The 22,086-nt window shown below is 41.8% G+C and overlaps 5 protein-coding genes across 36 annotated transcripts in view; all 5 read left to right on the top strand.

The window, feature by feature from the left end:
- LOC130173281 (protocadherin gamma-C5-like) overlaps nt 1-22,086 on the top strand; it is a 281,937-nt gene that overhangs the window by 146,527 nt on the left and 113,324 nt on the right. The window contains exon 1 of one of the 32 annotated variants that reach the window (XM_056382378.1): nt 3,402-5,997. The exons of 30 other annotated variants lie outside the window; for them this stretch is intronic. In XM_056382378.1, the coding sequence (XP_056238353.1) occupies nt 3,565-5,997 (2,433 nt within the window). In that variant the 5' untranslated portion in view covers nt 3,402-3,564. Of the gene's footprint in view, nt 1-3,401; nt 5,998-14,475; nt 17,038-22,086 lie in introns of those variants that run through there. One more of the 32 variants, XM_056382386.1, reaches the window with a different exon arrangement.
- LOC130173955 (protocadherin gamma-A7-like) lies at nt 454-3,037 on the top strand. The gene is made up of 2 exons (XM_056383535.1): nt 454-976; nt 2,261-3,037. Exons 1-2 carry the CDS (start codon nt 605-607, stop codon nt 3,035-3,037), a joined length of 1,149 nt encoding a protein of 382 aa, XP_056239510.1. The 5' UTR covers nt 454-604.
- Nucleotides 6,710-9,886, top strand: LOC130173288 (protocadherin gamma-A11-like). The gene has a single exon (XM_056382427.1). It carries the CDS (start codon nt 6,931-6,933, stop codon nt 9,439-9,441), a length of 2,511 nt encoding a protein of 836 aa, XP_056238402.1. The 5' UTR covers nt 6,710-6,930; the 3' UTR covers nt 9,442-9,886.
- On the top strand, nt 11,266-13,678 carry LOC130173954 (protocadherin gamma-A1-like). The gene is made up of 2 exons (XM_056383534.1): nt 11,266-11,610; nt 12,898-13,678. The coding sequence occupies exons 1-2, from the start codon at nt 11,282-11,284 to the stop codon at nt 13,676-13,678; spliced, it is 1,110 nt and encodes a 369-aa protein (XP_056239509.1). The 5' UTR covers nt 11,266-11,281.
- On the top strand, nt 18,110-20,661 carry LOC130173437 (protocadherin gamma-A2-like). Its single transcript, XM_056382714.1, has one exon. The coding sequence runs from the start codon at nt 18,271-18,273 to the stop codon at nt 20,659-20,661; it is 2,391 nt and encodes a 796-aa protein (XP_056238689.1). The 5' UTR covers nt 18,110-18,270.

Raw genomic sequence — 22,086 nt, 5'->3', positions numbered from 1 at the left:
TCTGGTGTCATTATCCCGCCAGTCATCTGTAATGTTGTCTGCATGTTTTTTTTTGTCTGTTGTAATAACAATATATGAATTGACTTTGTCAATTGAGCAAAGCTTTTTCAGGGAGAAAGCAAAGGCAATAGTTCCACGAAAGACTGTTTTAATTTCTAGAGAAGCATGTCTGGTGGCTGCAGATGTATTTTGGTTTCTCACTTTGTTTCCGTCGTTCAAACAGAAAGCACATATTCAGTTAAACATATCTTCTACATCCTTTAAACGTTTGCTGCCTCTTAAACACAGAACTGCTCTTCAGAGAGGAGTATTTTCCCCATGTTTTTTGACAGCACTTGTTATATTCATATCGGACTCTAAGGGCCGCTGTTGGTCTTCTAAGCACATTTAAAGCTTTCGAAATGAAGCTACACCTCCAGTCCTCCTCTTAGTGTACCGCCGAGAGCAGGACAGTCAGTCCTTATTTTCACCACTGATTGTTAGACTGACGTTTTTGTTGTCACTCTGTGGATTATAAACACATGAACTGAAGGAATATACGGACTTATACGCAGGCTGTTTGCGACATATTTTAATGTGGAGTTGGACGGATTGATTCGGGAATATGGCTCATATCAGCAGTGAAGCCCCGATTAAATGGCAAGTACGGGCCTTCATCCTTGTTTTTCTCATTGAGGCGACTGTCTGCCAGATCCGCTACTCTGTCCCCGAGGAGCTGAGAAAGGGTTCCTTTGTGGGAAATGTGGCTGAAGATTTAGGGATCGACGCCAAAAGACTGAAATCAGGCGGTGCCCGAATCGTTAGCGGTGATAGTAGCGAGTATATTAAGCTAGATGTAGACAAAGGGATTCTGGTCGTAGGAGAAAGAATAGATAGAGAGCAGCTCTGCGGGCAGACATCGCCCTGCAGCTTGAATTTTGAAATGATTATGACGAATCCAATGCAACTACATAGCGTGGTAGTGGAAGTGTTGGATGTGAATGACAATGCTCCTGTGTTTCATGAGAAAGAAATGCATGTAGAAATAGTAGAATCTGCTCTTACAGGAACTGACATATTACAAGTGAGTGCCACCGACCCTGATGTTGGCATCAACGCTTTAAATGGCTATACGTTACACCCAACAACACATTTCAATATTAAGGTCCTGTCCAGCCCAAATGGACATAAATATGCACAGTTGTATCTTTCTAATGCGTTAGATCGGGAGAAAGAAGAAAAGCTGCTTCTCACTCTAACTGCTGTGGACGGAGGTGAACCACAGCGATCGGGGACACTCAAAATACACGTGACTGTCAGAGACACAAATGACAATGCTCCAGTTTTTACGCAATCGATTTTCAAGACGTCTGTTAAAGAAAATGTTCCGAAGGGTACTTTAGTAGTGAGGTTGAGCGCAACTGATGTAGATGAAGGGATGAATGGACGTGTTACATACCACTTTAATCACATGTCAAGTAATGTTGCTGAACTATTTCTTCTGGATGAAAACAGCGGAGATTTATCTGTAAACGGTGTGATTGATTATGAAGAGAATAAAATATACGAAATCGGTGTGCAGGCAAAAGACCAAGGTGGACAGAGCGCATCCACAAATGTGATAATTGAAGTAACGGATGTAAATGACAATGCACCTGTAATAACACTAACTTCGTTTTCTAGTTCCATTGCCGAGGATTCTCCTAGTGGAACTACTGTAGCCATCATAAACGTTAAAGATCTAGATTCAGGCAAAAATGGCAAAGTGGACTGTTCAGTTAATGGCAATATCCCGTTCACAATCCACTCATCTCTAAAGAATTATTATACTCTGATAACAAACGGTGTCCTTGACAGGGAGCGTAATCCTGATTATAATATCACTTTCACGGCAGTGGATGAAGGGAGCCCATCGCTCTCAACTAACAAGACAATAACACTAAGAATCTCCGACGTCAATGATAATGCCCCTGTATTTGAGCAGAATTATTATGAAGCTAATATCATGGAGAATAATTCCCCAGGACTGTCTGTGTTTTCCGTGAAAGCATGCGACTCTGACTCAGGTCAAAACGCACGAGTGTCCTATCTGCTTATTGATACTCAGTTAAATGGTAACCCCATATCCACTTACATATCTGTTAACGCAGAAAGTGGGGTGATACATGCCGTTCGATCATTTGACTATGAGCAAATTAAAACAATTAATATTTTAGTAAAAGCACAGGATGGAGGTTCCCCACCTCTAAGCAGCAATGCGACCGTTAAATTAAATATTCAGGACCAGAATGACAACCCTCCTCAGGTTCTGTACCCAGTCCAGACTGGTGGCTCCCTGGTGGCTGAAATTGTGCCTCGTTCAGCAGATGTGGGCTATCTGGTGACCAAAGTGGTGGTTGTTGATGTGGACTCTGGACAGAATGCCTGGCTCTCCTATAAACTGCAGAAAGCCACAGACAGGGCGCTGTTTGAAGTGGGCTTACAGAATGGAGAAATAAGAACTATCCGCCAAGTCACTGATAAAGATGCAGTGAAACAAAGACTGGCTGTTATAGTGGAGGACAACGGGCAGCCCTCTCGTTCAGCTACAGTCATTGTTAACGTGGCGGTGGCGGACAGCTTCCCTGAAGTGCTGTCGGAGTTCACTGACTTTACACACGACAAGGAGTACAATGACAACCTGACTTTTTACTTAGTGTTGGCTCTGGCTGTAGTTTCCTTCCTATTCATCACGTGTTTAGTGGTTATTATATCAGTGAAAATCTACAGATGGAGACAGTCTCGCATCCTGTATCACTCCAATCTCCCTGTGATTCCATATTATCCACCTCGTTACTCAGACACTTTGGGGACAGGGACTCTCCAGCACGTGTACAATTACGAGGTGTGCAGGACCACTGACTCCAGAAAGAGTGACTGTAAGTTCGGCAGAGCTGGTAGCCAGAACGTGCTGATAATGGACCCCAGTTCTACAGGGACGATGCAGCGGATACAGAATGAAAAGAACATCCTGGATGAACCAGACTCTCCTCTAGAGGTGAGGATTTTGACATATTGATTTTCGCCCATTATTGTTAATTTTGTGACACCTTTGTTGTCACATATCTGATAACCCATGAGGCATTTTCAGAACCACAACTGATGGACAGCTCCCCTGGCTGGATGAAAACCTTGGTTATTATAAATGACAGGCGTGATCAAAAGTGTACTTTTGTGTTTTATCGTAATAAATGGCAATGCTTTGGTTTTTGTTAACAATGCTAGCTCTTCTACACCTCAGTGCTTGGCAAAATGATTTTTATTTTGGACTTCTATTTCCCGCCTGTGTTCATGATATTCATGCTTTGGACAGTAAGCGACGCTGTTGGTCAGTGAAACAAATAATAGTTGATTCAGGGAAGGCAGAGTCCTCATTTTGCGTTTAGACAGAAGAGAAAACAAACTGAGCTTCACAAGCAGGACTACCACCACTACTTCAAACGGAGCAAGGACTTTAAATTCAAAGGATTACTTGATGCGTCTGTCTTAGTTTTTTTGTGGATTTTATACGGTGGGCTCTTGGTATTATCTTTTTTTATTTGTGTAATGGCGTTTGAAAATCCTCCTTCATGCCTGAAATGGCGCTTGTATTGCAGCTTAGTATGGCCGCTTCTGCTGTTCCTATGTTCTCTCGGTCACATCGTGTCTGGTCAAATCAGGTATACAATTCCTGAGGAGCTGAAAAAAGGCTCCCTTATTGGTAATGTGGCTCAGGACCTTGGTTTGGATGTGCAAAGGCTCGGTTCAGGCCGCGCCCGTATCGTGACTGGACAAAGCATTCAGTACACCGAGCTGAAAACAGACAAAGGCATCTTAGTGGTGAACGAGAGAATAGACCGAGAGCAGCTTTGTGGAGAGGTAACACCATGCAGCTTCAGCTTTGAGGTAATTTTAGAAAATCCTATGGAGTTGCACCAAATAACAGTGGAAATAACCGACATAAATGACAATTCCCCGACATTTAGAAAGAATGAAATACAATTTGAAATAAGCGAATTAGCCACACTGGGATCACGCTTTTTATTGGCCAGTGCCGAAGACGCAGATGTGGGCAGTAACGGTCTGCAGAAATATATACTAACTACCAATGACATATTTGGTTTGAAGCAACACTCAAGTCCAGATGGTCGAAAATATGCAGAGATGATCTTACAAAAACCATTAGACAGAGAAAGCGAACCAAGAATATCACTGAAGCTAATTGCTGTTGATGGCGGAACTCCGCATAGATCTGGTACAGTAAATATAGATATCACAGTGCTCGATGTTAATGATAATCCTCCCATTTTTAACCAGTCTCTCTACAGGGCTACTGTCTCGGAAAATGCATTAAAAGGCACCTATATCACGACAGTGAATGCAAGTGATGCAGACAGTGGATCAAACGGTCTCGTCACATACAGATTTTCAAATATGAAAGAGCAGCTGGCTGACATATTTCATTTAGACGGATATACTGGGACTATAACACTTGCAGGCCAAGTAGATTATGAAAAAGATAAGAAATATGAAATTATGATTGAGGCTATTGACCAAGGAGGTCTGACAGATTCGAGTAAGGTGCTAATTGAGATTGTAGACGTCAATGATAATGCACCTATTATAAATGTGATGTCATTCTCCAGCCCCGTGCCGGAGGATTCTGCCCCGGGCACCACAGTTGCAATAATTAATGTGATTGACGCAGACTCAAAACAAAATGGTCAGATTATTTGTACAACAGACCACAGCCTCCCATTTAAAATAAAATCAACATTAACTAATTACTATGCTTTAGTGACAGACTCGTCTTTTGACAGAGAAGTTGTACCAGAGTATAACATAACTGTAAGGGCTGCCGATTCGGGGTCGCCGTCCCTGTCAACAACGACAATATTACGTTTGAGAATCTCTGATGTGAATGACAATGCCCCATTATTTGATAAAAGTAGTTACGTCGCTGACGTGACAGAAAACAATTCCCCAGGAATGTCCATATTTTCCGTCAAAGCACGGGACATTGACTGGAATCAAAACGCTAGAATTTCGTATTTTCTTGAAGACACACAGATCAGTGGTAGTCCAACCTCGTCTTACGTCTCTATAAACAGTGAAACTGGAGCTATTAATGCAATACGCTCATTTGATTATGAACAGATTAAACAGCTTCAGCTGGTAGTCAAAGCTCAGGATGGAGGCTCTCCTCCACTCAGTAGCAATGTGACTGTGAAAATACTGATCCAGGACCAGAACGACAACCCTCCTCAGGTTCTGTACCCAGTCCAGACTGGTGGCTCTCTGGTGGCTGAAATGGTGCCTCGTTCAGCAGATGTGGGCTATCTGGTGACTAAAGTGGTGGCTGTTGATGTGGACTCTGGACAGAATGCCTGGCTCTCCTATAAACTGCAGAAAGCCACAGACAGGGCGCTGTTTGAAGTGGGCTTACAGAATGGAGAAATAAGAACTATCCGACAAGTCACCGATAAAGATGCAGTGAAACAAAGACTGGCTGTTATAGTGGAGGACAACGGGCAGCCCTCTCGTTCAGCTACAGTCATTGTTAATGTGGCGGTGGCGGACAGCTTCCCTGAAGTGCTGTCGGAGTTCACTGACTTTACACACGGCAAGGAGTACAATGACAACCTGACTTTTTTCTTAGTGTTGGCTCTGGCTGTAGTTTCCTTCCTCTTCATCACGTGTTTAGTGGTTATTATATCAGTGAAAATCTACAGATGGAGACAGTCTCGCATCCTGTATCACTCCAATCTCCCTGTGATTCCATATTATCCACCACGTTACTCAGACACTTTGGGGACAGGGACTCTCCAGCACGTGTACAATTACGAAGTGTGCAGGACGACTGACTCCAGAAAGAGTGGCTGTAAATTCGGCAGAGCTGGTAGCCAGAATGTGCTGATAATGGACCCCAGCTCTACAGGGACGATGCAGCGGATACAGAATGAAAAGAGCATCCTGGATGAACCAGAGTCTCCTATAGAGGTCAGTTATATAATGTAGCTTCCTCTCTGTACCGTTATTTCTTTCTGTGTTTCGTTAAATTCATTGGAAAGTGTTTTGCGCCATACCTACATTTTCAGCACCATGGACAGCATCTCACTTTACATCACTGGATAAGATGGGTCTGCATTCATATTCAGAACTTCAAAAATATATTATTCTGCCTATATTCTCAGACCCTGCTTTCACATTTCACTTGCATATTAGTCTTGTTTTACTTAGTTGCATTGTGTTAAAACGGACAGACAACTCTTTTGTATTGTGCAACAGAGTAAATATTTTTAGTACTGACAATCAAAACGCCTTACACTGACAACCTTCTAGAAGTTTGCCCACTATAATGTTCAAATTTTTCATTGAAGTTAATGTCATTCTTTAACCTTTATATTTAGCGCTGCAACGTTGGAGGGCTCCATACAATGGGACATGTTTGGTTTAAATACTGCTTTAAACCGCTTGCTCTCTGACTCTGGTTTGATTATGTGTGGAGTGTGTTGTTTGATGTTACATTTTGGTTTGAGGTTCTTCATCTATTAATTTTTATTTCCACTATTGTATTCCTCTCGGCCCACACAGCAAATTTCATAGAAAGGGTTTTCTCAACCTATTTGCGGTTGGCAAGGTTGGTTCCTTTGTTTGGACTCTAAGGGACGCTGTTGATCAGTAAAACGGAGTCTAGTGTTGTTACGACTGTAATAGAGAAGAGAAAGACGAGGGGATAAAAACACTCTCCTCATACAAGGAGACGTTCGACGGAAATACACTCGCACTGAAACAGCCTTTTTTGTTTGGTAATAATCGAACAATTCTACTCGACAGAAATGGAGCACCATTGAATTGGAGTGTAGCTTGCGTCTGATTTTTTTGCTGAAGGATTTTATTTACTGTTGCATCCAGGATTTTACTCGTGACGACATGGGATTACGCCAGCACCGATGCGGAAAATGGCTGTTGTGTTGGACACTGACATGGCAACTGTTCATTTTTTACTTCATGATTACCACCATCAATTGTCAGATCCGTTATTCAATACCGGAGGAGATGAAGAAAGGCTCTCTGATCGGTAATGTAGCACAGGATCTTGGTTTGGATCTGAAGAGGCTCCGTTCTGGCCGGGCCCGCATCGTGACCGGAGAAAACAATCAGTATACTGAGCTGAAGACAGACAAAGGAACTCTACTCGTGAATGAGAGAATAGATCGAGAGGAGCTTTGTGGAGACGTAACACCGTGCAGCTTCAGCTTTGAAATTATTTTAGAAAATCCAATTGAACTCCACAGGGTAACAGTGGAAATATTAGACGTGAATGACCATGCGCCAACTTTCAAAAATAATGTAATTAATCTAGAAATTAGCGAATCTGCAACAATAGGATCGCATTTCGATTTAGAAAGTGCATATGATCCCGATGCAGGGATCCACAGCTTGCAAAATTATGTTTTATCCCCGAATGATAATTTCGTTCTGAAGCAGCAGTCCAACGCAGATGGAATCAAATTCGCTGTAATGATTTTACAGAGGCCATTAGACAGAGAGCTGAAACCACACCTCTCTTTAAAGCTGTTAGCAGTAGACGGAGGAACGCCACAGCGATCTGGTACAGTAAATATCGAGATCACTGTCCTTGATGCCAATGATAATCCTCCTGTATTTAATCAATCACTGTACACTGCCACCGTGACAGAAAATGCAGCCATGGGCACCTATATAACCACCGTGAATGCTTCAGATGCTGACAGTGGGTCTAATGGCTTGGTTACATATACGTTTTCTAATGTAAAGGGAAAGTCTGGGGAAATATTTGAAATTGACAGTTTCACTGGCAAAATAACTGTTTCTGAAATTATTGATTTCGAAAAAGATAGAAAATATGAAATAAGAGTAATTGCCAAAGATCAGGGTGGCCTAAGTGATGCAACCAAAGTTGTCATTGAGGTCACTGACATAAATGATAATGCACCGGTTATAAATATAATGTCATTCACCAGCCTGATTTCAGAGAATGTCCCTCCAGGTACGACGATAGCTGTTTTTAATGTTAAAGATGCTGACTCTGAAAGAAACGGTCAGATAGCATGCTCAGTAGATTCTAATCTCCCCTTTAAAATCCAGTCCTCATTGACTAATTATTACAATTTGCTGTCACAGGTACCCTTTGATCGTGAATCGAAACCAGAATACAACATAACAATAACTGCAACTGATTCTGGGTCACCTCCACTTTCTACTAAAGCAGTTTTACACCTAAAAATATCTGATGTAAACGATAATTATCCCGTGTTTTCTGAACCAAGTTATTCTGCCTATATTGTTGAAAATAATGTCCCTGGGTTGTCAATATTCAGTGTGAGTGCACAAGATTCCGACTGGAATCAAAACGCAAGACTTTCGTACTTTCTGGAGGATACACAAGTCAGTGGCAACCCAGTTTCTTCTTATGTGTCCATAAACTCTGAAACTGGAGTTATACATGTAGTGCGCTCATTTGATTATGAGCAGATCAAGCAGCTGATATTCACTGTCAAAGCGCAGGATGGAGGCTCTCCTCCACTCAGTAGCAATGTGACTGTGAAAATACTGATCCAGGACCAGAATGACAACCCTCCTCAGGTTCTGTACCCAGTCCAGACTGGTGGCTCTCTGGTGGCTGAAATGGTGCCTCGTTCAGCAGATGTGGGCTATCTGGTGACTAAAGTGGTGGCTGTTGATGTGGACTCTGGACAGAATGCCTGGCTCTCCTATAAACTGCAGAAAGCCACAGACAGGGCGCTGTTTGAAGTGGGCTTACAGAATGGAGAAATAAGAACTATCCGCCAAGTCACTGATAAAGATGCAGTGAAACAAAGACTGACTGTTATAGTGGAGGACAACGGGCAGCCCTCTCGTTCAGCTACAGTCGTTGTTAACGTGGCGGTGGCGGACAGCTTCCCTGAAGTGCTGTCGGAGTTCACTGACTTTACACACGACAAGGAGTACAATGACAACCTGACTTTTTACTTAGTGTTGGCTCTGGCTGTAGTTTCCTTCCTCTTCATCACGTGTTTAGTGGTTATTATATCCGTGAAAATCTACAGATGGAGACAGTCTCGCATCTTGTATCATTCCAATCTCCCTGTGATTCCATATTATCCACCACGTTACTCAGACACTTTGGGGACAGGGACTCTCCAACACGTGTACAATTACGAGGTGTGCAGGACAACTGACTCCAGAAAGAGTGACTGTAAGTTCGGCAGAGCTGGTAGTCAGAACGTGCTGATAATGGACCCCAGTTCTACAGGGACGATGCAGCGGATACAGAATGAAAAGAGCATCCTGGATGAACCAGACTCTCCTCTAGAGGTTAGAATATTTTCCCCTTTGGTAATGTCACAGTTGTATGTTAAATTTGTTTCTTCAGGGGCGTCGTGTAGCGTAGTGGTCTAAGCAGGCGCCCCATGTGTAGAGGCTACAGTCCTCGCTGCAGTTGGCCCCGGTTCGAATCCCGCATCGGACGGCCTTTCGCTGCATTTCATTCCCCCTCTTTGCCTCCCTGTTTCCTGTCTCTCTCCACTATACTATCAAATAAAGGCATAAAAAGCCCAAAAAATATACTTAAAAAAAAAAAAAAATTTGTTTCTTCTTGCTGACAATTAAATTTCAGCACCCCAGAAAGAGGAGGCCAAACTCTCCTCTAGGGGTCAGTTTTCCAGAAGTAACGATGTAAGCAATATAGCATTACCTTTATTAAGTTAAATAAGAAAGCTTTTATGCCCATCCTTTCAATGAAGTTATTTTAATTTTGGCACTTATTAAGCATTTGATAGCGGTATCAAAGGTGACATGGACGAATTATTTTTAAACCCCTGCTAACCCTCACAGATTTGTGTTTCACAAGCCGTATTACTAAAACACAGAAAATTGTGTGCAGTTGTTTGCACAGTATTTCAAATGTGGCGTGTTTCCATAATAGGAAATACTTTCACACTTTAAGGAAGTAGAGCGTCGAATTATCCAGGGTGTTTTTCTTTTTTCAGCACCATGGACAGCGCCTAAGTCTTCCTCACTTCTTGGTCAGAGTGTTTTATTGTTTGAGGACAGGTCATTGTTGCAGTGTTAACATATATTGGATTAAACGAAGCTCTTCCCCTCTCTTATTTACATGACAATACGTTTTTAACTGTTCTAAGTCAAAGATTAATTTTTTTCTCCACAGTGGTTATAGTTTTTTATAATGTTTTGTTTTCTTTGTATGCTAATGGTGTTTTTTTGCTCTGATAAGTTTTACTTACCTTTACAGTGTCATATATACACAGTACCGGTAGCATGAAAAAAAAACAAATCTTTTATTCATTTGGCATCAGTTTACATCAAATTTTGAATCAAAAAACGAATTTCTTTGCTCTTGAGGCATACCTGCAAATGCTGTGATGCGCTGTTCCTGATCTGTTTTTGAAAAGGGAATGTTTACCTTTTCGTATTGTATGCGTCCAAAAGAAAGTGACACTACAGCTTCAAGAGCTCGTGTGTGTGCGTGTGCGTGTGCGTGTGTCTGTGTGTGTGCGTGTGTGTGTGTGTGTGTGTGTGTGTGTGTGTGTGTGTGTGTGTGTGTGTGTGTGTGTGTGTGTGTGTGTGTGTGTGTGTGTGTGTGTGTGTGTGTGTGTGTGTGTATGTATGTATGTATGTATGTATGTGTTAGAGCCAGAGAGAGAAAGAAAAACATATCTTAGTAAACTTACAGTGGATATAATTAATCATCAGTATTTGTATCCAGTTTATACAGGCATTGTTTCTCTTTCTCATGTCATTCCATGAGGTTGGTCGTTTAGGCTCATATTACAATACAAATAACTCTGAGATGACGTAAAACAAATATTTTGTCACATTAAATCATTAAATCGTAGTGTTACATTCAAGTACCCATGAGCCTGCACATTGAAAATGATTGTGAGTGCTTTACATCCTCCATAGCATTCTGCAGTTCGGCATGATGAACTCTTAGGGCCGCTGTTGGCCAGTCTGTGTTAGTTGGGAAAAGAAATCAGCAGAACCTCCCACATCATTTCAGACAGAGAACGAGAGAAAGACACAAGGAACGGTTCGGGACAGGAAGACTGGAGCTGTAAACGTTAATATGGACTGATACTGTTATTTCACACCTGTAATTTACGATCTAACTGGTGACTGCAAGTATCCCGAGGACATAAATAGGATTACTACTGAAGAGCAATCCGCTTTTTACAGGAATTAACGCGGTTCATTTGACAGGAACACGACGGCCAGAACAATGAGACGGCAAGTGCTGCTGTTTATCTTGATCCTCTATTTCAGTTCAGTGATTGGGCAGGTCAGCTACTCCATCCCAGAGGAAAAGCCCACAGGTTCTTTCGTGGGTGATATTGCGCAAGATTTGGGTTTGGATGTGAAAAGATTGAAATCAGGAAAAGCTCGCATTTATACAGGAGACAGTGCAGAATACATCGAGTTAAATAAAGAAAGAGGAGTTCTCCTTGTCAAAGACAGAATAGACAGAGAGGTGATCTGCGCTCAGACGTCGCCCTGTGCTCTACATTTCCAGGTTATTTTGGAGAATCCTATGGAATTTTATAGCATTACCGTCGAGGTTACGGATATTAACGACAACGCCCCGATTTTTAAAAGAGGTGAAATGAAATTCAGAATAAGCGAGTCAGCTGTTACAGGGGCAGTATTCTTGTTGCAGCAGGCAATAGATCTGGATGTCGGTGTGAATGGCCTGCAGAGTTATTTATTAAAACCAACCAATAACTTTGTTTTGAGGCTGCAGAATCAAGCCGACGGAAGCAAAATGGTAGAAATGGTTTTACAAAAACCTTTAGATCGAGAAAATCAAGATCATTTGTCGCTTGTATTGACGGCAGTAGACGGTGGTGAGCCACAGCTCTCAGGGACAGTTCTAATCAATATAAATGTGCTTGATATTAATGATAATGCTCCAGTTTTTACGCAAAAGATTTACAAGTCTACCATAAGAGAAAATTCACCCTCAGGAACGCAAGTAATGATTGTTAGTGCATCTGACTCAGATGAAGGACCTAATGGAAAAGTATCTTATGCTATACTAAATCTACTCGACAATGTGTCGGAGTTATTTGAGATAAACAGAGAGACCGGAGAAGTTACACTGACCGGTAACACTGACTTTGAAAAAAAGCGACAATATCAAATACATGTTCAGGCCAGCGATGAAGGAGGACTAACTGACTCATGCAAAATTATAGTTGAAATAACTGACACAAATGACAACACACCTGTTATAAATGTCATGTCAAAATCCAGTGCAATAAAAGAGGACATTCAGTCTGGCACTGTTGTGACAATGATAAATATCCAAGATCCAGATGCGGGCAAAAATGGAAAAGTTAAATGTTACATTAACGAGAACATTCCATTCGCAATTTCCTCAACGTCAAATAATTTCTTTAGTTTGACAACAGACAATGAATTAGATAGAGAGAGAGCCTCTGAGTACAATATAACAGTGACCTGCTCTGATGAGGGAGTGCCCTCCCTCTCCAGCAGCGTCACTCTCACCTTACAGATCTCTGATGTGAATGACAACGCGCCTGTCTTTGAGAGGAGCTCATATGAGGCCTACATTGTAGAAAACAACACACCAGGCCTCTTTATATTCACAGTGAAAGCCAGAGACGCTGACTGGAACCAGAATGCCCGTGTTTCTTACATACTGGAGGATTCCTCTGTTAACGGAGTGCCAGTCTCCTCATATGTGTCCGTTAGTGCTGATAGTGGAGTCATCCATGCAGTGCGCTCTTTTGACTACGAGCAGATCAAAGATTTCCACTTCTGCGTCAAAGCGCAGGATGGAGGCTCTCCTCCACTCAGTAGCAATGTGACTGTGAAAATACTGATCCAGGACCAGAACGACAACCCTCCTCAGATTCTGTACCCAGTCCAGACTGGTGGCTCTCTGGTGGCTGAAATGGTGCCTCGTTCAGCAGATGTGGGCTATCTGGTGACTAAAGTGGTGGCTGTTGATGTGGACTCTGGACAGAATGCCTGGCTCTCCTATAAACTGCAGAAAGCCACAGACAGGGCGCTGTTTGAAGTGGGCTTACAGAATGGAGAAATAAGAACTATCCGCCAAGTCACTGATAAAGATGCAGTGAAACAAAGACTGACTGTTATAGTGAAGGACAACGGGCAGCCCTCTCGGTCAGCTACAGTCATTGTTAATGTGGCGGTGGCGGACAGCTTCCCTGAAGTGCTGTCGGAGTTCACTGACTTTACACACGACAAGGAGTACAATGACAGCCTGACTTTTTACTTAGTGTTGGCTCTGGCTGTAGTTTCCTTCCTCTTCATCACGTGTTTAGTGGTTATTATATCAGTGAAAATCTACAGATGGAGACAGTCTCGCATCCTGTATCACTCCAATCTCCCTGTGATTCCATATTATCCACCACGTTACTCAGACACTTTGGGGACAGGGACTCTGCAGCACGTGTACAATTACGAGGTGTGCAGGACGACTGACTCCAGAAAGAGTGACTGTAAGTTCGGCAGAGCTGGTAGTCAGAACGTGCTGATAATGGACCCCAGTTCTACAGGGACGATGCAGCGGATACAGAATGAAAAGAGCATCCTGGATGAACCAGACTCTCCTTTAGAGGTTAGAATTTAACATTATTTTACATTGGATTTCACCTTTGATGCACTCAAAAAGCTTAATTTTAAACTTGAAGAAATGTGACCTATATACCCTTAATGAAAATCGCTGATTGTAACAAAACATTGTTTTGTGTTACCTGCAAGCGTTATAATATTTTTTATTACTACCATGTGGATGTTAATCGTGTCTTAATACTTGACTTCGCTAAGGCCATGTGCCTTTATTCTATTTTATTTCAAGAAAATTTGTACATTTCTGTTTCTACAGTATTTCAGTGTATTCAGGATCATCACATGTTCCCCGTACTGATTATTTCATACTCTGTATCATAAAGATTATTCTCAGTGGTAGTTGCTAATTCTGCTAGTGATAACAGCGCCTAATGACACGAATTACTCTTTCAAAGGCCGTCTCCATTGCTTGTCTGTGTGTTTATATAACTGGAAAAGGCATTTCGTCTGTATAAAAAAAATGGACCTATATTTCATAAGTATTTGGAATAGCGTCGTGAAGGCTTTTACTGGTGTCTAATTGATGGTGGTGTACCTTCACAGACAAATTTCACACATCAACATTGGTGGTTTTAAAGTGGACCATTGAGTGTTACATATCTGACTGGTACCTGAGATGTTAAACATCTGTCTACCATATGATAGGCTTCAATACTTTCCCTTTTCACAGATTTGTGTAGTACATTAGATTGAACTCGTAGGGCCGCTGTTAGCCAGTGTGTCACAAGTGGCGCAGGTTTCAGCAGTACCTCCCCCACAAACGTCTTTTCTTCTTAAATCAGTGAGAAACAGACACGCAGTGCGAATATTACACAGCAAGAGAGCACCCAGTACCGACACGGAAAGCTAAAGAAAACTGTCAGTAACTGAATACTCCAAGCTATTTTATATATTGAGGAAGTACAGCGGATTGATCTTTCAGTGGAAATAGGGCTGTAACAGGATTCGTGTTGCATGGAAACAGCGGACGGAACAATGAGGCGGCAAGTGCTGTTGTTTATCTCTTTCCTCTCTCTTTCATCGGTGGCCGGACAGGTCAGCTACTCCATTCCCGAGGAGATGGCAAAGGGCTCATCAATCGGTAACATCGCTCAGGATCTAGGTTTAGACAGGAAACGACTAACATCAGGTAAAGCTCGGATTTTTACTGGAGACAGTGCTGAGCACATCGAGCTGAATAGAGAACGAGGAGTCCTCCTTATCAAAGAGAAAATAGACAGAGAAGCGCTGTGTGGACAGACGACGCCCTGCGCTTTGCATTTTCAGATTATATTGGAAAACCCTATGGAATTGTATACTGTGGTTGTTGAAATTACAGATATAAACGACAATACTCCAGTATTTGAAAAAACTGACATGAAATTCAAAATAAGCGAGTCTGCCGTAATAGGAGCGAAATTCTTGCTAGAGAGGGCATTAGATCCCGATGTTGGCATGAATAGTCTGCAGAGTTATTATCTGACTAAAACTGAGAGTTTTGTGCTGAAACTGAAGGATCAACCCGATGGAGAAAAAATTGTTGAAATGGTTTTACAAAAACCTCTTGACAGAGAGAAGGAAGAGGAGATATTTCTAGTTTTAACTGCGGTGGACGGAGGGGAACCAAACCTATCTGGGACAGCGCAGATACATGTTACAGTGCTTGATGTTAATGACAATGCACCTGTATTTACGAAGACGGTTTACAAAGCTACAATAACAGAAAACGCCCCCAAAGGTACAGTCATAACCGGGGTCACTGCTTCTGATGCTGATAAAGGATCAAATTCCAAGATAACATATTCAATATCCAACACCGCTGCAGATGTAAGAGACATGTTTGAAATTCATGAAATAAACGGGGATTTGATCTTGAAAAGTAGCGTAGATTATGAAAAGGCACGTTACTATCAAATACATGTACAAGCCAGTGATGAGGGAGGCCTGACAGATTCATGTAAGATTACAGTTGAAGTGATAGACATTAATGATAACAAGCCAGTCATTAATATTATGTCGCAGACTAATGTAATTCCCGAGGACTCTAAACCAGCAACAGTTGTGACTATGGTCAATGTTCAGGACATAGATTCCGGAGATAATGGCAAAGTCCACTGCGCAATTAATGAACATATACCATTTACACTAAAGCCAACATCAAGTAATTTCTTTAACCTACTGACAGATAATGAATTAGACAGAGAGAGAGCCTCTGAGTACAATATAACAGTGACCTGCTCTGATGAAGGAGCCCCCTCCCTCTCCAGCAGAGTCACTCTCACCTTACAGATCTCTGATGTGAATGACAACGCGCCTGTCTTTGAGAGGAGCTCATATGAGGCCTACATTGTAGAAAACAACACACCAGGCCTCTCTATATTCACAGTGAAAGCCAGAGACGCTGACTGGAACCAGAATGCCCGTGTTTCTTACATACTGGAGGACTCCTCTGTTAACGGAGTGCCAGTCTCCTCATATGTGTCCGTTAGTGCTGATAGTGGAGTCATCCATGCAGTGCGCTCTTTTGACTACGAGCAGATCAAAGAATTCCACTTCCGCGTCAAAGCGCAGGATGGAGGCTCTCCTCCACTCAGTAGCAATGTGACTGTGAAGATACTGATCCAGGACCAGAACGACAACCCTCCTCAGGTTCTGTACCCAGTCCAGACTGGTGGCTCTCTGGTAGCTGAAATGGTGCCTCGTTCAGCAGATGTTGGCTATCTGGTGACTAAAGTGGTGGCTGTTGATGTGGACTCTGGACAGAATGCCTGGCTCTCCTATAAACTGCAGAAAGCCACAGACAGGGCGCTGTTTGAAGTGGGCTTACAGAATGGAGAAATAAGAACTATCCGCCAAGTCACTGATAAAGATGCAGTGAAACAAAGACTGATTGTTATAGTGGAGGACAACGGGCAGCCCTCTCGGTCAGCTACAGTCATTGTTAATGTGGCGGTGGCGGACAGCTTCCCTGAAGTGCTGTCGGAGTTCACTGACTTTGCACACGACAAGGAGTACAATGACAACCTGACTTTTTACTTAGTGTTGGCTCTGGCTGTAGTTTCCTTCCTCTTCATCACGTGTTTAGTGGTTATTATATCCGTGAAAATCTACAGATGGAGACAGTCTCGCATCCTGTATCACTCCAATCTCCCTGTGATTCCATATTATCCACCACGTTACTCAGACAATTTGGGGACAGGGACTCTCCAGCACGTGTACAATTACGAGGTGTGCAGGACGACTGACTCCAGAAAGAGTGACTGTAAGTTCGGCAGAGCTGGTAGTCAGAACGTGCTGATAATGGACCCCAGTTCTACAGGAACGATGCAGCGGATACAGAATGAAAAGAGCATCCTGGATGAACCAGACTCTCCCCTAGAGGTTTGTTTTCCAGACGGTGCAGATTTTTCTCCTCTGGTATTCTCAGGCCTATTTTTATTTATATTGCAACACAGTGTATTAAACTCTTTTTTCTCGTTTCAGCTTTGACATTTTTCAGTACTATTTGACGTATCTTGCTGGGAATATATGTGCTTTCATTTTGTGGTTGTTCTGGTTCAGCACCATGGACAGCGAAAATACCAGTCGTATTACTCAAATGCTTTCATTGGTAAAATAATTTGAAATTGTATAATTTCTCAATCTGTCTCTCGCTCTCTGTATATATATATATATATATATATATATATATCTTCCTCCCTCTCTATTTCTCTCTGTCTTTATGTGTGTGTGTGTGTGTGTGTGTGTGTGTGTGTGTGCGCGCGTGCGCGCACCTCTGTTTTCTTGTCTCTTTTATTAATTTTTTGTGAACATTTTTAATAGGCTTGTAATTGCAAAACATCGTAGACAAAAAGACATTAACTAGTTTTTGCTATATACACAATTTGTAGGTGCTTGCCCAAACGCTGACCGGAATTAGGATTAATTGCTTTGTAGAGTGTATTTCATACAATGGTAGCTCAAATGACAGTTGTGTCACTGCAGGGTATGAAGAACATGCTATCCTCTCAAGTCATATGCACTTTACTCGTTTCATCCTCTTTGACTCTTGGTCTGTAGCTGCCTGTGTGTCTGTGTAGCTGCACCTGTGTTTTCGTGCTCATACTTTTTCATGTGGTTTTATTATTCCTTCATATTCTGATTTATTAGTTGCTTTAGTCATATGTTTATCATTAACAGGTTATATAGACAAATAGGAATTTCAGTGTTAAAAGGGAATTTAAATCCAGCAAAATATATCTTCATAAATCTTTTTCTTAAATTTTTTTTAATTTTTCTTTAGTGTGATTGCCACAACAAGATGCCATGTAGTGTAGTTCATCGAACAGAGAGGGACGCTGTTGGCCAATGAGTTGCTGAGGAAGCATTAGTTGCAGTAGTACCTCCCCTATATCTTAACATATTACACTGGGAAATAGAGAGAGGCAGAGTTAACGGTCAGGATTGCCATGAACAGCATAAGCCAGGACAGCGTGGTGGGATTCTTTTTTTTCCAATATTTTAGATAAGTGCCATCTTGAGGAGCATTTGCGTGTGTATATATAAGTAAAAATCGGAGCCTGGGCCGAAGAAACAGAAGATTTTCTATTTTTCTTCACAGACGTGTGGACCGGAATGATGGGATGGCAAGTGCTGTTGTTTATCTCGGTGCTCTCTGTCAGTGTAGTGTGCGGGCAGGTCAGTTACTCCATCCCTGAGGAAATGAAAAAGGGGGCTCTAATAGGAAATATAGCCCAGGATTTAGGTTTGGGTGTGGAACGATTGAAGTCCGGTAAAGCACATATTTATACTGGTAACACTGAAGAATATATTGAGCTGAAGAGAGAAAGAGGAGTCCTGCTAATTAAAGACAGAATAGACAGAGAATCGCTCTGCGGTCAAACAATGCCCTGCGCGCTGCATTTCCAAATGATCCTGGAAAACCCGATGGAATTTTACACGGTGACTGTTGAAATAACTGATATAAATGACAACCCTCCCACCTTTGAGAGGGGGGAGATGAAATATGAAATTAGCGAATCATCTCTTAATGGAGCTCGTTTCATCTTGGACAAAGCCATGGATGATGATGTTGGTGTCAACGGGTTGAACAGCTACGCCCTAAAACCCAGTGACAATTTCGCTCTGAAAACCATCAGTCGAGGAGATGGGACTAAACATGTCGAGATGGTTTTACAGAAACCCTTAGACCGAGAAAAGCATGAACATATATCTTTAATACTAACCGCTATTGATGGCGGTGAACCACAGCTCTCGGGAACAATGCAGATTCTCATAACTGTTTTAGACGCAAATGATAATCCTCCCGTTTGTTCAAAAGCGGAATATAAAGCAAGTGTTACAGAGAACGCTCCTATTGGTACTGTAATTACTACCGTGAAGGCCACTGACATAGATAAAGGCAGTAACGGAAAAGTAACATACATGATCTCAAAATCTGGAGCTTCAAGTCTCTTTCAAATTGATGCAGAGAATGGAGTATTGACTTTAGCTGGTAATGTAGATTATGAAAAAAGGAGACTTTATGAACTTGATGTTCAGGTGTCAGATCAGGGAGGATTATCCGATGCATGTAAAGTAATAGTGGACGTGGCAGATACAAATGATAACCCCCCATCGATTAACATCATGTCTAATTCAAACACAGTATCTGAGAACGTGAAACCGGGGACGGTTGTAACAATGCTTAATATACAAGATCCAGACGCAAATGAAAACGGAAAAGTCATGTGTGTTTTGAATGAGAATATCCCTTTTGCCATTAAATCATCGACAAACAATTTCTTTAGCGTTGTCACAGACAGTGATTTAGACAGAGAGAGAGCCTCTGAGTATAATATTACTGTGACCTGCTCTGATGAGGGAGTCCCCTCCCTCTCCAGCAGCGTCACTATCACCTTACAGATCTCTGATGTGAATGACAACGCGCCTGTCTTTGAGAGGAGCTCATATGAGGCCTACATTGTAGAAAACAACACACCAGGCCTCTCTATATTCACAGTGAAAGCCAGAGACGCTGACTGGAACCAGAATGCCCGTGTTTCTTACATACTGGAGGACTCCTCTGTTAACGGAGTGCCAGTCTCCTCATATGTGTCCGTTAGTGCTGATAGTGGAGTCATCCATGCAGTGCGCTCTTTTGACTACGAGCAGATCAAAGATTTCCACTTCCGCGTCAAAGCGCAGGATGGAGGCTCTCCTCAACTCAGTAGCAATGTGACTGTGAAAATACTGATCCAGGACCAGAACGACAACCCTCCTCAGGTCCTGTACCCAGTCCAGACTGGTGGCTCTCTGGTGGCTGAAATGGTGCCTCGTTCAGCAGATGTGGGCTATCTGGTGACTAAAGTGGTGGCTGTTGATGTGGACTCTGGACAGAATGCCTGGCTCTCCTATAAACTGCAGAAAGCCACAGACAGGGCGTTGTTTGAAGTGGGCTTACAGAATGGAGAAATAAGAACTATCCGCCAAGTCACTGCTAAAGATGCAGTGAAACAAAGACTGACTGTTATAGTGGAGGACAACGGGCAGCCCTCTCGGTCAGCTACAGTCATTGTTAACGTAGCGGTGGCGGACAGCTTCCCTGAAGTGCTGTCGGAGTTCACTGACTTTACACACGACAAGGAGTACAATGACAACCTGACTTTTTACTTAGTGTTGGCTCTGGCTGTAGTTTCCTTCCTCTTCATCACGTGTTTAGTGGTTATTATATCAGTGAAAATCTACAGATGGAGACAGTCTCGCATCCTGTATCACTCCAATCTCCCTGTGATTCCATATTATCCACCACGTTACTCAGACACTTTGGGCACCGGGACTCTCCAACACGTGTACAATTACGAGGTGTGCAGGACGAATGACTCCAGAAAGAGTGACTGTAAGTTCGGCAGAGCTGGTAGTCAGAACGTGCTGATAATGGACCCCAGTTCTACAGGGACGATGCAGCGGATACAGAATGAAAAGAGCATCCTGGATGAACCAGACTCTCCTCTAGAGGTTAGTTAAATAGTTTAGATTCGCCTCTGTGTTTTCATATATCTTTCAGTGTTAAGTTGTATTGATGGCGAACTGTTGCACGCTATTATGCCATTTTCAGAGCCATAAACAGAGTCCCACAACCTACTTCTCAATCATTAGCCTGTTATACTGTATTTTTTTATCACATACGTTAATTTGACTTGGTTGCATGTTGTGTGAAAGGTGACTGATAAATCCTTTAGAGGTTATTCAACCTAAACATTTTTTTTTTTCAAAACCTAATTATTAGCACAACTTTTATTGTTTCAATCGTCGCATACCGGAATTTCAAACAAACAAAAAAGTTAATATAGTTTATTCCTCTTTAACTATACTTAACTACATAACTACTGTTATACAGAGTGAAAAGTATATTGGATGAACCAGACTTTCGTCTAGTGTTTAGACTGATTTAATTGGTTCACCATTAGACACAACTGTCAAGTAACAACCAGTGGAGTATATCGTTTTAAGGGAAATTTTGTTTTAAGGTGATAAGTTTTTGTGCTGTATATAACAATGTGAACGAGATGGTCTTTCAAACATTTTCTGTTTACTTTATGGTTACCCCAAACATTTTCAAATAGGCTAATGATGATATGATTAGGAGGAGCAGTGGATGTAGAGGCAAAAGAAACAGTATATAAATATTTTGGTGCCACTTTACAATAAGACTACCCTTATAAAGCATTTATCAATGGTTTATAATGAAGTTGATAAGTCAGTTAACACTTTATAAATCATAAATAAACAGTTATAAACAAGTTTTTCATACATTGATGCAGGTTCTCGATTCTCGCATAATCAAGTTAATGCTTACTTCGCCTTACTAATGACTTATTCACCTTTTATTAATGAGTTACTAGTATTTATAGCTGGTAAAAGGGAGTCTTATAGTAACTCATTATTAAATTATTATGTGTTGGACACTTTACAATAATGCTCCTTTTACCAGTTATAAATGGTGGTAAGTTGTTAGCATAACTAATGAGTAGTAAGCATTAACTTGATCTTGCCAAATAGTGAGCCTGCATCACTGTATTAAACTATTATAACTAGTTTATAACTGATTATTTATGATTTATAAAGTGTTAACAACTGAATTAATAACCTAATTTGAAACCACTAATAAATCCTTTATAATGGTAGTCTTATTGTTAAGTGGTACCAATATGTTTTATTGAAAGGTTTCTAAATATTCTCTAGATATTATAAATCTATATAGCATTGCAGGGTGTGCAGTCTTGACAGCAGTTTTTGCTTTCATTCACGGTGGGTTCGTTTCAGAACTACGGACAGCGACTTTAGTTGTTGTAGTAGACACATTATAACCGCATGCTTAGCTTATCTGTCAAGTGCTATTTCACAGTTTAAGTATCGGGCTCTTCCTCTTTCTTTCTCAGTATCTGTTCG

The sequence above is a fragment of the Seriola aureovittata genome, chromosome 8 (assembly GCF_021018895.1).
Source record: "Seriola aureovittata isolate HTS-2021-v1 ecotype China chromosome 8, ASM2101889v1, whole genome shotgun sequence".
Taxonomy (NCBI): Eukaryota; Metazoa; Chordata; class Actinopteri; order Carangiformes; family Carangidae; genus Seriola; species Seriola aureovittata.
The sequence above is the reverse complement of the archived record's forward strand: the minus strand, read 5'-3'. Positions and strand labels throughout refer to the sequence as shown.